The sequence below is a fragment of the Peromyscus californicus genome, unplaced genomic scaffold (genome assembly GCF_007827085.1).
Source record: "Peromyscus californicus insignis strain IS unplaced genomic scaffold, ASM782708v3 Scaffold_24__1_contigs__length_46423439, whole genome shotgun sequence".
NCBI lineage: Eukaryota > Metazoa > Chordata > Mammalia > Rodentia > Cricetidae > Peromyscus > Peromyscus californicus.
Window position 1 is genome coordinate 27077978 of NW_026294535.1, and position 16062 is coordinate 27094039.

A 16062-nucleotide genomic window follows, 5' to 3' on the forward strand; every position below is an offset into this window, starting at 1 on the left:
TTGACCAATGTTATAGAAAGATAGAGTAGTACTATTTCTTCAGAATCCTTGGAGTTTGGTTTCTTACAATGATTTTTAACAGTAATGATAAAAAACATTTACTGTTTCTAAATGTCTAAAATATTACCAACCTAAAACCTAGATCAATGAATTCATGTGTGCTGTTTTCATTTCACATAAAGGATGCTGGTATCCTTTGATCTACTAATACAGAAGTCATGCAGGGCAGCAGGATAATCTTCATATTTCAATTTCCTCTGCAGTTGATCATGACCTTACATAAACAAGGTCCAGCTTTTGCTACCTTTTCCCTAATAACTCTCACAAATAGAGTAGGTCATTGTAAAAAGGGTTATAGAGTCTAAGTTATATTCAGAATTAATAAACTGTGTTCCAATTATTTTATACAGACCCAATTTATAAAGGCATGTCTTTCCCCCTCATTCATTTTCCATATCCCATCAACTGCACCACCACTGCCCAGCTGAAGAGACCAACTGTGGAATATTAATTGAAGATATGTTACATCTGTTTATGCTGTGGAACATTTGTTTAGTGATGCAAAGATGTGTTGCATTCTTTTATGTAGCATTTGTTTGACTCTGTGAAGTTGTATTACTTTGCCTGTCTAAAACACCTGATTGGTCTAATAAAGAGCTGAATGACCAATAGCTAGGCAGGAGAAAGGATAGGAGGGCTGCCAGGCAGAGAGAATAGATAGAAAAAGAAAAAGAGAAGATTGAGGAGCAAAAGAGAGGAGGAGAGGAAGACTCCAGGGGCCAGCCACACAGCTACACAGCAAGCCACAGGGAAAGATACATAGAAATAGAGAAACAGAAAATTCCAGAGGCAAAAGATAAATGGGATAATTTAAGTTAAGAAAAGCTGGCAAGAAATAAGGCAAGCTAAGGCCAGGCATTCATAAGAGAGAATAAGCTTCTGTGTGATTATGAGGGAACTGGGTGGTGGCCCCCCAAAGAACTGAGAGTAAAAAGAGTAAAACAGCCAACTACAACCAATACCACTTACTAACTGTACTGCAAGAACATCTATCAAGTTACTTACTTTCGAACCATTCTATCAACAGGAGTCAGAAAACTGTTTTTAGAAGAAAATTTTCACCATTGCTCCTATACCTCAGAGCTTTTAATGGATTCTAATGTTCATGAGAACAGAACATAGTTTGGCTCCTCAATAATACTCATTATCCACGTCCCTCAGGAATCTGGTCAGTATTTAGGCCTTCATAAAGGACCTACACATTTCACCTCGTCTCTATTGTTCTTACACGGGATTCATAAAGACACCTATCTCTGTTTGTGGCCCAAGGTCCTCTGGGAATATTCATCCTTACATGACTTCAGATTTACTCTTTGCATCTTCTTGTAAATGCTGCTCCAATGAAAAATTCTTTCCTGCCTATGCACCCTGCCTCGTTGTCTCCTATGTCTTCATCCTACTCATGATCATCTCAGAACTATTTGGATATGTATATTCAACGACATGTTTGACCACATACAATCACTTTTTTTTTTCTGTTCTCATTGGACAGAATGTTTAAAGGAGAAAACTATATCTATTTTTTTTCTATTATTATCTATATCCAGTACCTTGTACACAGCACAGTATACAGGAGATAATTAATATATGGGGGAATTCTAATTGTTCCTTCAATGTAACCATGTTCATTTACCACTATTCTAAAAAGTATTTACAGTTATCCATGATTTTATACACACACACATATGATAATATATAAAACTGATCTACAGTTGATAGTTAAGGATAAATTTCTACAGAGTGATATTATATTTGGGTAAAGAAAAGAAAATTTTCATACTTTTAATTTTCAGCCTTTTGACATTTTTGCTATAGTTTTCAAATATAATCATATACACGAGTATATATATGCATGTATTCCTTTAATTTAAATGTATTGTAATCTAGTGGGTGAGTTACTCATTTTTATTTCCATATTTAAGACACAGTAGAATACCAGATACAAGAATTTAAATAGATTTATAAATGAATACATACTTTTTGTGGTAGGCTTACTTAACAGACTGGTAATAAATATAGCATAAGAATGTAGAGAAGAACAGTGGGTTAATAGGTGGGATTTTGCCAGTTTGGCCGGTACGGAAAAGTGTTGCATCACTGCATATATTTATCTTAGGGCCAGATGTCAAGAATGTAGAGAAAATTACAGTTTCAAAGTTTCAAAGACAGTATTTCAACCTCATCAGCTGAGTAACCAGTGAAAGCTGCATGGTTTATACAGCCAACTATTTTCACCATGCACCATCGGCTGTTAATGAAATACAAACAACGTGTTTATAGTCAAAGAACTGAATGTTGTTTCAATATTTTAGAAATATAAATCATTCTATATAGTCAATGGTTCTGTTTTTGATCATTCTAAAGGTGTAACATTTAAATATTTGTAATGCTTCTAGATGATTTTAGACATAACTTATTACCCATCCTACACTTCCAAGCAAAGAAATCCCTGCATTTGAATTCCAGCAGATACATTGAGCTACCTGTTGCCTGAGATAAAAGGAATCCTTCCAGAAAGTTTCACTTCAGTGACTTGTGTTGTATTAAGGAAAGGATTAAGCCTTCTTAAAGCCCTTCTGGACCTATTTACGACATGAAGATTTAGAACATAAGCTGCTTTATTATAGCTCTGAGATAAGCCTTAAATATGCAGTAATTTTCCATGCAGCATATAAATCAACTTCCCCACATGGAAAGTTGCTGAATTCTTAACAGAAGTAGCTCAAGAAAAAGAGTCTGTCTTTCATAGTAAGTATAACCCTTTACGTATATTTTTTTGTCAAATTTAAATTCAATACAATTTTTGATTTTTTATTCCTTTCTGTAAACTTTGGCTAAGCCTCTTTGTGGTGGTTTGAATAGGAATGGCCCCCATAGACTCATGTGTTTGAATGGTTGGTCCACACAAAGTGGTACTATTAGGAAATGTAGCCTTGATGGAGTAGGTGTGACCTTGACAGAGGAAGTGTGTCACTTTGGGGCAGGCTCAAGTCAGCTAAAGCCAGGCCTAGAGGCTCAAGTCTCTTTCTGCTGCCTTTGGATCTAGATGTAGAAATTTTAGTTCCTTTTCCAGCACCATGTCTGCCTGCCTGTTGTCATGCTTCCCATGATGATGACAATGAACTAAAATTCTCAACTGTAAGTCAGCCCCAATTAAATATTTTCCTTTATAAGAGTTGCCATAGTCATGGTGTCTCTTCACAGCAATGGAAACCCTGACTAAGACACTCCTATACATATATGGCATTATCATAGTCAAAATACAAATTAAAGACTTTCCAGCATTATTTTAAAAAGATACATTTAATAGGTTTAGGGGAGGAGTGTAAATACGAATACTATTTCCAGAAATAGATCACAGGGGACTTGAACCAGTTTAGGGGGCTAGGAGGCCTACTTTGTCTAAATCTTGCAGTTTTCCAAAATGTTTTTTAATTTTTAACAAATAGTGGAGAATATTAGAAGTAAGTAGGTTGTAATAAGACATTCAGGATAGAGAATAAGTTCAATATGGAATGCACAAAAAACCACAAAAGCAAGAGGCAAAGCCAAGAACAGAGTCTGGAACATAATTGCTAATCACTGAATATTTGTTGAGTGGGTTAAGCTGGTAAAGAGGGATAGTGTCACATTTAACGGTTTGTATTTCTCACGGCAGACATTGGGACTCTGGTTAATACATGTTTTTATACAACTTCTCTGGCTTTGATGTGAGGGATGATGTAGTCCAGTGGTTCTCAACCAATGGGTCATGACCCCCAAAGATTATTGTAAAATACAGGTATTTACATTACCAATCATAACAGGAGCAAATTTACAATTATGAAGTAGCAACAAAGATAATTTTATGGTTGGGGGGGTCACCACAACATGAAGAACTATATTAAAGGGTCGCTGGTAGATTATAGAAGGTTTTCATGCATGTGGTATTGGGAATTAGAATTAGGGCCCTGTATGATAAATAGGCACTCAATGACTGAGTTACATCCTCAGCCCAAATATAGGAAGAAATTAAGAAAGGTAGAGCCTATGGAGGAGTTCATAGTCAGAGTTCAGGGGAGAGACGATGGATGGTGATGGGGTCAGAGAAAAGTAAACTTTCAAGAGCTATTGAAGGCATGGAGTCAATAAAACCCACCGATACACTGAATCAGGAGAATAGTGCTAATGCTTGACATGTATCATTTCTGGCTGTTAAAAAAAAGGTGGTAATACTATTTCAGAGATAAAGGATGCTGAGATAGAGGAAACCTGAGTGGAAAGAAGACAAGTTGAAAATGTTGATCTTCAGGTGCCAAAGATAAACCCAAAGACATCCTGGTGGGTTTCTTCTTTGGCATCAAGAGGTGAGCTTATTTTCAAGGCAGATTAGACAGTTCTTAGTAAAAGCAATAATTGTAGTTAGAGCAGTAAATGAATTCATAGAATTTTAGATAGGATATATAAAATCATAAGGTTCAAAATCATAACAGAGGAGAATCTAGAATACCAATAATTAGAAATGGATACAGAAGAGTAAATGAAGATTTAACAAAGAAAACTTTAAAGGGAATTTAGAAAGAGAAGAAACATCAAAATTGCTCAGGAAATAATCCCAGCAATTGGTACATGGGACTGCACGCCATTGAGACGCTTCTGTACAACAAAGGAAACCATTGGGCAAAGTAAAGAGACAGCCCACAGAATGGTATTCCAACTACACATCTAACAAGAAACTAACATGCAGCATCTACACAGAACATGAAAATTTAAATATCAGGACTGAGAGATGGCTGAGTTGTTAAGATCACCGATGGCTCTTTCAGAGGACCCAGGTTTGATTTCCAGCACCCACATGGAAGCTAGCAACCATTTGTAACTCCAGTCCCATAGGATCCAATGCCCTCTTCTGGTTTCTGTGGACCCGAAGCAACAGGCACTGCCCAGACATACATTGAGGCAAAACACTCATAAATAATGAATATTATGAAAATTTAAAATCTTAAATACCAAAATAAAAGTCAGCCAATCGATAACTGGGCTAATCAACTGGATAGACAGTTCTCAAAGGAAAAAGTAAAAGTAGCCAATAAATACGTGATAAAGTGTTCAAATCATTAGGCATCAGGGAATATAAATTAAAATGCTTTGAGAGTTCCCCGCCCCCCACTCTAGTTAGAATAACTATCTTCAAGGCCATCAAGAGCAAAGGCTAACAAGGTGGAGAGGAGGATGGAATTACTCCATAGTAACTAGTCTATAGTAACTGGTCCACAATAACAGGTCCATAGCAACCACTACAGCTCCTATGGAAAGGAGCATGGAAGTTTCTCACTGAAACTAGTAGTAGAGCTATCATATGTCTCAGCTCTACCACTGAAGGTATACACCTGAAAGACTCTAAGTCATCATACCACAGAGACACTTGAACAGCCATGTTTATGTGGCACTATCCTGATAACCAAGACAAGGATTCAGCCTAGATGTTCACCAAGAGGTAATAGGTAAAGCCATTCTGATACATTTGGATAATGGAATTTTATCTAGCTGTCAAGAAAAACAAAATCGTTACATTGGTAGGAAAATGGATGGAACTGGAAATCATTGTGCCAAGGGAAATAAGCCAAGCTCAAAAGAGAAATCCACATTTTTTTTCTCTCACGCAAAGTGTAGACTTAAATTTATATGTGTATGTAGGACATGAAAGCAGAAAGTGATTGTGAGAGGGGGTAAAAGGGCCAACAGGATGGTGTGATTGAACAAGAGAGATTAATGGAATATATAGACCATGAGAGCAGAAGAAGGAACAATTTTCAGGAAGGTAGGAGAACAGAAAGAGGGGAAGAAAGGTGAGAGAAGAAAACAGTGTGTGAGGAGAGTTAGAACAAAATACAATGACATATGTGTATGAAATGTCATGATGATTAAAAATACGCTCCATAAAGAACAATGTATGACAGCATGAACGTTAGCAAAAAATAAGCATTTCAAGTGGAAGGGTTTAGGCATCAGTAATAGAATCTATTTTCCTGCTCAATACAAGAAATTTAAATATTTAATGAATTAAGTATTATATGTGTCACTATTGGTCCTGTACAGAATAGTTTTGGTTGAAGGGTGGATATAGTGGGTGTCATCCAGCAGGTTGAAAAGTCATTAGGAATTGAAGATGCTAAAAGAATACAAAATTGTTTTTCCAGAACTTATCTGGAAATGAGAAAAGAGGTGATAAGACATCTATTCAGAATTTAGGATAGGATTTTAAATTGAAGGAAGAATGAATGTGCTTGAATCTGCTGATAAAATCAGGACATAAATAAATAGAACATATGTAAAGGAATTAGGACTTAAAAAAACAATGAGCATTTCTTCCACAGCATTCCAAGGCATGGGGATGGGGGCAAAGAATCATATAGGTATGGTAATGATACATTTTTATCTGGCTCCTGGTTACTTTAAAACTGGCTACAGGAAATGTACCTTTTCACTGACTCTACCCATAAGACCTTGCTCCCAGTGTACACTGGATCTTGATTAGCATATTCATTGCTAGGCTTTATTTGCTTGAACTCAGATATATTAAACAACTCTCAACCTATTAGCTTCAATGTACTAGTTCAAGTAGAGAAAAATGTATGTATGACTGGATATAAGTTTATAATTTAAAAATCACGTGCTAATGAAAGCTAGTACTCACAAAGGTTGGAATTCTGGAGAAATTGACACTACTTACTATACGAGTTGGCATCATTGAGTAAGTGAAACTTTACTGTAACTAATGCATAAAACCAATGCTTACTGTATGGGATGACACAGGACACCATTTTAAGTATACCTTTGGGAGGGTGGTCTGGGCCATTCAGTGCACCCTGAATGGCTGCCTGGGCAGCAGAGTTCTGGGCTTTCAGCATTTCAATGGTTTCCCGTAGTTCTATAAGTTCAGACTCCTGTGGAATTGATCAGAATTTGAAAGTTTAATGTCTAGAAAAAATAAAATGTCATTATTCATACTTCACTGTCAAATGGGTTTGATATTATTTAGCCCTAAAGTCCTGAAGGAGTTGGATGCTTGGTTGATCTTGTCAAATTGTATTTAAACTTTTGTTAGCTTAAAGAAAGAATTTTAAGAATCCTGTCCTATAAAAGTAATCTCAAGAGTCCATAATCCTTTCAAAGGGGAGTTCATAGATGATCCTTTCAAAGCAATGCAAGATAAACTATCACTCATTTTAGCATTACCTATGGGAACATTAGATATTAGATTTCAATATTTCAACATTACACTATGTTGCTTTTGCTGTCCTTAGATTTTGTCTGAAATGCTTTGTACCTCGGGAACTGATTCTCTGTCTTCAAGTGCAAATCTAGGCACTCATTCCGAACTCAGTTCTTTGAGTTGTCACCTTACTATGTTCGGATGGCACATTGAAGTCACCTTAGAGTTCTGATATTTTTTCAGTGCATCAGTGAATAGAAACATGAAACACAAAGTCCTTATATATTAAATTATAAATAATGGCAGTGTCCTTTCTCAGTCTCTCCTAGAATAAAAGGGGAAAGCTAAGCAATTTCATTGTAGAAAATTGCTTCATATGCTGGAATGTCCAGTAACACTTCTAAGCTTAGGTAGACACTGCAATGGTTGGAAATAACATGGGAAATTAGAATAGATACATACTCGGTGCCTCATGTTTGTTTTTCCCCCTCTCTTTTTCTCTTTTTTTTTTTCTGAGAAAAGCTTTCATTCTGTTGCTCAGGCAACAATACAATGCCTCAGCCTCCCAAGTTCTGCAGTTACAGGCTTGAACATCATGCTGTATTTTATACATCTATATGCTTAAGTATCTCACTTATTCATGATAAACACTAGTTAGAGTTAAAAGTAAACTCTTATGGACTTAAACAATTTATAAATAAAAACCTCATCATGAAAATTATAAGGAAATCACTAAATTTATACATGGATTTTCAAATAATTCACTGTAATCATTCATTTCTCATAAAGAAAATATATCACATTGCAGACAATTTGCAACCCAGTTCATTAAAATGACACAGTCTACCCAACTTCTATGTTATGTCCCTCGTCCAATTACTACAAGCAATTTTACTAAAACTTAATGTTTCCACTTGAAACCCCTGAGAGATAAAGTATTTACTGGAAATGGATTCACATAATTTAAAAATTAATTTTATAACCAGTGCTTAGGTGAGTGTTAAATTTTAATTAAAGTCAGACTTTCATCCTTGGATTTGGAATCAATGATGCCTAGGCTGCAGACTTAAAAATCTTCTAAAATATTTGACTCTGGCTTTACAGGAAGAAATGGAAATAAGATCTTATGCAAATGTCTAATAATTGAGCTTAATTTTGAGCTAGCTGAGTTATTTAAGTGTCAAAGTTTTAATCTCTTCCAGAGAAGTCTCTTCTATAAACTTTTTTTTGTGACAGGATTTCTCTATGTAATCCTGACTGTCCTGGAACTGGCTATATAGATCAGGCAGGCCTTGAACTCACAGAGATCTCCCTACCTCTGACTCCAGAGTGCTGGGATTAAAGATATACACCACTACACTGATCTTTTCTTTCTATAAACTTTTAAAAGTGATTAAAAGTGGAATACTTACAGAACGTTGCCTTTTTATAACACTGTATTTAATATACCACAGAATGATCACTTTGTAAAATTAAGGTGCACTTTGAAAATGGCAGATATCTGTAGATTAGTTGTTATTTGTGGTGGTTTAGTAAAGCTAAGTGAAGTATAACTAATATATTTACTACATGATTTTTGAAAAATCTTGTTGAATTCATGTTGGTATTTCTTTCTTTCTTTCTTTCTTTTTTTTTTTCCCGAGACAGGGTTTCTCTGTGTAGTTTTGCACCTTTCCTGGATCTCGCTCTGTAGACCAGGCTGGCCTCGAACTCACAAAGATCCACCTGGCTCTGCCTCCTGAGGGCTAGGATTAAAGGCGTGCGCCACCACCACCTGGCTTCATGTTGGTATTTCTTCAGGGAGCTTTCCAAGCATAAATAGCTGCTCATAAGAAATTCTGTAAGACTTTAATTAAACTGATAGCTAAATTCTACTTGGATTGACATAACATGTTCAAACCTATACTCCTTATTCCCTACATCTTCAGAAAGTTCCATTAATGAAATCTACTCTCGTGCTGTAATTCAAGCTATAACCATGACCTTTCTTAGAATTTCATATGATTTTTACCTTTTGCCAAATATTCTTTCCCTTACAGGCTAAAATGAAATACCTCTATGTTTGTGAACTCTTTTCCTGTCAGAAAAATAAAATAAGAGAGGTCCCTTTTATACCATTTAATGTAATATTTTACTTCGTTGCTGAGAGATCATTCTTTTCAACTGATTTATGATTCAGTAAATGCTGGAGTGATTTTATAAAAAGTTCAATAGATATATTTCTTCTCTGAAGAATAAAACTTCAACTTCACTACTCACAACTTTAGTTTGTATAATAGGACATATTTTCAACTAGGGAGTAAAGGTGCTATATAAAAACACCAAAACCTTCACAGCCTATTATAAATAGAAAGTCTCAGCATGGTAGTAAGGAAGTTACAGTTTCCTTTCTTTCTTCCTTGGTAGCAGATTAGAAATGAACAAAAAACACTTCACATATTTGACTTGGATATAGAAAATTTCCAATATTATTCTACTCTTCATTGTTTTGTGTCATTAGAGTTGATTGTTTGTATTCATGCTATATTTTTCCTAAGAAATCTGGAATGCATTGAAATTACAATGTTGCCTTAAGTACATACATATATTCCCCCATCCTTTTTTTTTTTACTGCTTGCCTCTGGGTGAAAAGTTTGGATAAGGACTATGATTAGTAATGAATTCCAGAGACAGATGACTACAAAATCATAAGCTAATCTGAAATGTCTTCAGATGGTCTCTAGTTTGCTGTAGACAACAGAAAATACTTAAGTCTAGAGAGTCACTGTTACGCCTTTATGGAAATACTCTAAGAAATATTTATGTCATACAGATAACTGTTTAGTCTGCTGTGAAATATAGTCATTCAGACATCCTCTCTGAAACACAAGAGAAAACAGATCTAACTAATTCCACAAGGATTCTTGAGAATTAATACGTCAGATCTGATTTTGTTGTCTCTCTCCAATTCCTGCAATATATTCAAGACAATGATGCCCTGACTCCTGTAGACCATGTAAAAATATACTTTTATGTGTTTTGTAATTTCACTGTATAAAACCATTTTGATAAATTTCATATCTCTTTGGATAGTTGCCTTGTATCTTTTAGGCTAAACAAGTTATGAAGATCACACTTAAAATGCTTCAAAAACAAAATAATCAACTATTTCCTTGATGATAGCCTTTGATGTTCTCTCCAATCTAATTTCCTAGTTGTCCTTGACCTCTTTCAAAACTTCTCATTAATAAAGTTACACTAAAAACCCTATAAACTTGACAACAAATCTTGTGAAACAACTCACCCTTCTAGGCAAAGCTTTTCACTAAATCCACTTTTTACACTAAATCCATCTTTACTTCCTAACAATGCCACTCAGTTAATCTCACAGTTTAGCTGTGATTTTCTTGGAAACAAAAAACAAAAATAGCCTTCTATGCATTTGCCTTGAAATCTTGCTCTTTTTTTTTTCTTACAGAAAGATCCATCAATGTTTACTGTATCTAAACTTAGGTGAAAGGACTTCACCAAATCTTAATATTTTTAAAATTAAAGATGCATATTCATCTTATGCTGTAAAACATTCATAGACATATTGTCTGATTCTAGAGATACATTTTTATAAACATTTCTAGATGGAAAATGTCTGAACATAAAATATGTAAAGACAAAGCAGATGATATTTTTAGTTTTCTAGGTTACATTCCAACACTTGGCATTGAATGTCCTCAATTTCAAGTCTGTGTTCATCTATGCCCTTCACAGAGGAAGAAATGGCTCTACAGTTACCATAAGGGTCAATGAACAAAATCCACCATTCACTTTCAGAAGATAGTTCTCTATCCTCGGTGACCTCCTAATTAGACAAATGTAGCACATTTTAGTGCTCACGTTCCAATTGCCTGACTTTAGTTATCTATAAGCAATGAGTTTGGGCATCTCCTGAATTTTAAATTCTTAAATATTAGAGTGTGTTACATTATCAAATTGAAACAAGATTTCACAGTTCTATGAAAATTTCACATGTCAAATTCTGTATTTGCAGAATTTTTGCCATCTTAATGATTTGTATCACAGCCTTTCTCAGTTGATATTTTGTGAGAAAATGGAACCTCATACAATGCCTTGGGTGACACCTCCCATCATTCTTTTGGCTACTTAAGCACAGACTGTTTTGTCTTCGTGAAATACCACCTAGTATTCCCCCTGAATTAATCTTCATCTGCCCCAATCTGAGGAGCTAAGATGGCCTGGTTACCTTTGAAAATGCTCACGGCTTTTCAGGGCTCTATCTCTAATGGAATCGTAGTTATCTGCCTCCTGAGACATTCATCCATATCTTTTCTGCTTTCTGGGCTCTAAGTATACAAAAATAGTATTCTGGCATAAACATTTGACAAAAGAATCAGAGTTAGTTGGCATCTGGAATCAAGAAAAATTCTTAGGATACTGTTCAAGGGAGTAACTTTGGTGAATAAATTGAAGTGATATTTCCATGTACTTTCAATGGCATATGATGTTTAAAAGCATTCTGTGAAGCTAGTTGGTTCAGAGGACTTTAATACTATGTGGACTCTGATGTTTTGGTTGTTCGAGACAAGGTTTCTCTGTGTAGCTTTGCTCCTTTCCTGGAACTCACTCTGTGGCCCAGGCTGGCCTTGAACTCAAAGAGATCTGCCTGCCTCTGCCTCACTAGTGCTGTGATTAAAGGCATGTGCCACCACCGCCCACCCAGCTTACTTATATTTTTGTCATCATCTGTTACATATCAGAATATAAATTCCAGGTAGGATATATGCATTTGTAAGAACACACATATATGATGACTATTAAAATCAATTTAAATCATATACCTACATGACCATTTTTTATGTATGTATATATATATATATATATATATATATATATATATATAAAGAACAAAAACTTTAGAAAAATACTGTCACCTAATTTATGAAAAAATATACATATCCTTTCTGGAGTTTTTAATTCCAGCATGTACCCATATGTATAGACGCAGACAGAAATAGGCAAATAATAATCTACCTTTTTTTAAAATCCATATTATTTTCTTCTTGCCCTATAGAAGTTAAATATAAATTTGGTGAAAGACTAAGTGGGTAAATGAACCTTGGAACTCTAGACACTGAGATTAAAAACACAGCTCTATATTCGTGATGCTTTTTCTTGAGATTGTTGAATCACCAGAGAGCAATATACCCTTTTTATCTTAGTTCCCTGAAGGAATGCCTTTCCTGAAATATGATTAAATGTTATGCCCTCAGCTTTTAGAAAGTTGTCTAAGTGAACAATGTTCTTTGTCTTCTGTTATTCCATGACCCCAATTTAAGAAACCTCGAGATACATTTATCCTTCAATCTGGGGCCAAGATGTTAGTCTGCTCAATCTAAATTACACTCTTCTGGTCAGACAATGAGAACAAAACCCACCAGGAAATCTTCCTTTGTTCCTCAGCTTCCTTGAAAGCTGGTTCAGTTTAGGGCTTTGTGGATGGGCCATGTGGTTTAGATACCTTATCGTAGGCATTCATCTGCTGGTTTGAATCAGTTTCTGGACAATGTCAATAATTTTCCTGATATTATTTTAAGTATACTTTGTATATAATGACAAAAGTTCTTATATTAAAGAGTTATATTTCAAATATTTATAGATTATCCCCAGATATCATAGGGTAACATACTTGCATATCTTACATAATTCTATTGGAAAATTTACTTGCACACATATAAAAGAGTTAAAGGAAATATGAAGGGATCATCAATAGTCACTATGCAATTTGCTTTCTTCAAGATATCACAATGAATGCTAACCATCATTCCCAGAAATATAACTAACATAAGTCAGGTATGAATTAGTTTACATTCTTTCTTTTTCTAGTTTTGCACATGTCTTGGTGCATGATGTGCATGTCTGTGCATGTATGTTTATGTATGCATGTGTACATGCATGGATGGAGTTTAAAGTTGACATTGATTATCATCCTAGATTGTTCTTTACCTTATGAATTTCAGGTCCCTTAATGAACCTAGATCTAGTCTGTCAAGCCAGCTGGCTATTGGAATTGCCTGTTTCTGCCCAACCTACCTACCACCCACAGTAGGATTGCAAGTAGACCTTCATACCCATTTGACTTTTACACTGAGTTCTGGGGCATCCTTAATATATATCTCATACTTCCCTGGCAAAAGATTTACCCAATAATCTTCCAGTCTCTTTAGGATTTTTATAAGGAAAAAAGAGAAACGTGTGGGAAGTTAGTATTTCTGGATTGCCCCAATGCATGTGGTACAATCATAACATTTTGCTTATTTTTCATGTTGATCTTAGAAGGTGTTTATTTGTTATTAATGTGACCTTCAGAGGTATCAATGGTTAAATCAGTGGATTTGAGGTTAAGCTCTCTCAAGATTAGATAATTCTTTCTTGTTTTGTTTCTAAAGACAGGGTTTCTCTGTGTAACAGCTCTGGCTGTTCTGACACTTGCTCTGTATACCAGGCTGGCCTCGAACTCACAGAGATCCACCTGCCTCTGTTTCCTGAGTGCTGAGATGAGAGGTGTGTACCACCACCTCCTTGCAAAGATTAGGTAATTCTTAAAGAGACACAGCTAGAATTCATGGTCAAGGTTTCCAGTTTCCATGTTATTAGCTATTCTGTTCCACTTGGCTAGTTAAAGGGCCTTATAATCCTGTTTGCTGGGTTCTTATGCTACATAGTGAAGGAGAAATCCATACCAAAGAAGGAAAAGATGAAGGAGGGAAGGAAGGAAAGGGGTGAATGAGAGGAGAGAAAGAGACGAGGCAGGGAAGGAAGTGTGTGGAAGGGGAGAGAAGAGATAAGTTTAAGAATTCAGAGGGGTCTGTTAGACACCTCCTAGAAAGTTTTGATGAAAGTGAACAAAATAGACAAAATGTTGTCATGGGCAGAAATCTAGGACCTAGAATAAACTAAAGGACTGCTTTGTGTAATTATACAAGGTAATTATACAAGGATATAAGATTGATTATCTCCCTTTTAGTTTGACTGTTCATGTTGTACTTTCTAAAACAAGTTTTATACACTTAAAAATCTTGGTTATGCAACACCTTATAAAGCTAAACAAAAAACTGCAGCTCTCCCTAGAGGTAGATATAGGTATAGGCTGTAAATATCCAGAACTTAGAACGTAAATCTGTACGGAGAATCAGATGAATACAGGGACGTCTGTCCATGCTTTGTACATATGTAGCCTTTCTAAGACATGCCATGAAATTCAGGGACTACACCAGTTTCTGCCAGCAATACAAGAAGGTCAAGGGCATGAACTAACAGCAGGGAAGAAAGCTGGTCTTCATAGAAGAGTGACCAACCTCTTTCTTGATAGATTAGAATATTTAAATATATTTGCCTCGGAGAACTCAATTCTGTTCCCTCCTTTCTACTATTCTTTATTCCAAACTATAAAATCCTTTGCATGTATTTTAAGTTTTTGATGTAACTGAAGTAATGTTTCTTCAAATAAACATAGCATCTCAGATGCCAACTAGCTTTTTGATGCAAAAAATGCAGAGAATTGTCCCTCTCATAACTGGTACGTTCTGGCGTCTCTTACTTTGGAATCCTAATGTCATTTCCAAGCAAGCTTCTTGATGTGTCAGCTTATACCCATGGTCTACTAAGGGGCTTAAGAACCATGCATTTGTGAAAATTCTCATTTAAGTACATTTCTTGTTAACTCCGTAACAATTTGAGACTATTTGAATTCTCCTATATAAAGTTTCCTCTCAACATTTGGTATTCATTTATAGTTGTAGTTGGAAGTAAAGAGACAGAAGTGTGAGACAGAAGTAAAGAGCTATGGGTGCCTTTGTGGGCAATCTGATTGCGTCTTTAAATTAGAACTGGCACAGAAATGGTATTGTCACCTCATTGTTTCAGTTTAGCACAGAATGGACGCTCCGCAGTACTGCTTTTAAGGCACTAAAAACCTGCCGGATATTTAGCATTCTGTGAAGTGTACTATCTCCTTTCAAGCCTCAGTGGCAATTACTGGCCATACCTTTTGTTCCGCTGTCATGGTCAGACTCTGCAATCGGCCAGTCATATTCCCTAAACTCTTTTCAAAAGCTGCTACGAGGTGAGCCTACAAAGGAAAGAGAAGAAAGATAGTTAAAATGTCAGAGTCTCCCTTGGATAAGATAAAGCCCTTCATTTTACAGAATGCTTAATTCCAGCTGTTTCAACGTTTTAAGTGCCGTGGCTCTCACGGTTAGTTCTCAGTGGTGATGCTCCTTGAACACATATCTTCCTTTTTCCATTTCCACACTTTGGCTTCCTAAAATCAGTGCTTCAGTCTTTTGACATTTAATGTGAGCTCGGCTTCCAAAAGGGGGTGGTATTTTTGCAAATAACAACACCTTCTGACTTGCACATCACGCAGCGATCTGACACCCAAAATGCCGAACAAATTTCCCAGCTGCCAAGTTTGTAGAAAGAAAGCCCAAAAGGAGGTCACTGAAATAGTCAATGGACAAATGTTCCTCATTTCTCGACTTCCGTGACGACCTTTGAAGATACTGTTAGCACTTCTATTGTGAGGATATTCTCCTTCAAGTGTTAGACATCTGCTGACAGCCACAACATCATCCGTTCTCTTTTTCTACTTACAAAGAACTGAGTGGGAAAGACTTGTCTTCACTTTCAAATCTCTGCCATAAAAGGGCTTCTCTCCTTGCTTTTGATTCCCTTCAGGTACAGAAGTAGAGACAGGCCAGGCAGAAGTAATCACATGGCCAAACTTAACAAAAAGTGCTGGTGGACTGGGGGTT

The 16062-nt window shown here is 35.9% G+C and overlaps 1 protein-coding gene across 7 annotated transcripts in view; it reads right to left on the reverse strand.

Annotated features, from left to right (window-relative positions):
• The window catches only part of Nav3 (neuron navigator 3), a 775186-nt gene that overhangs the window by 38861 nt on the left and 720263 nt on the right, over positions 1-16062 (reverse strand). For all 7 annotated transcript variants that reach the window (XM_052753308.1, XM_052753309.1, XM_052753306.1 and 4 more), the window contains 2 exons: positions 15294-15377; positions 6875-6986 (listed from right to left, as the gene is read on the reverse strand). In XM_052753308.1, coding sequence (XP_052609268.1) covers positions 6875-6986; positions 15294-15377 — 196 coding nt within the window. The remainder of the gene's footprint in view (positions 1-6874; positions 6987-15293; positions 15378-16062) is intronic.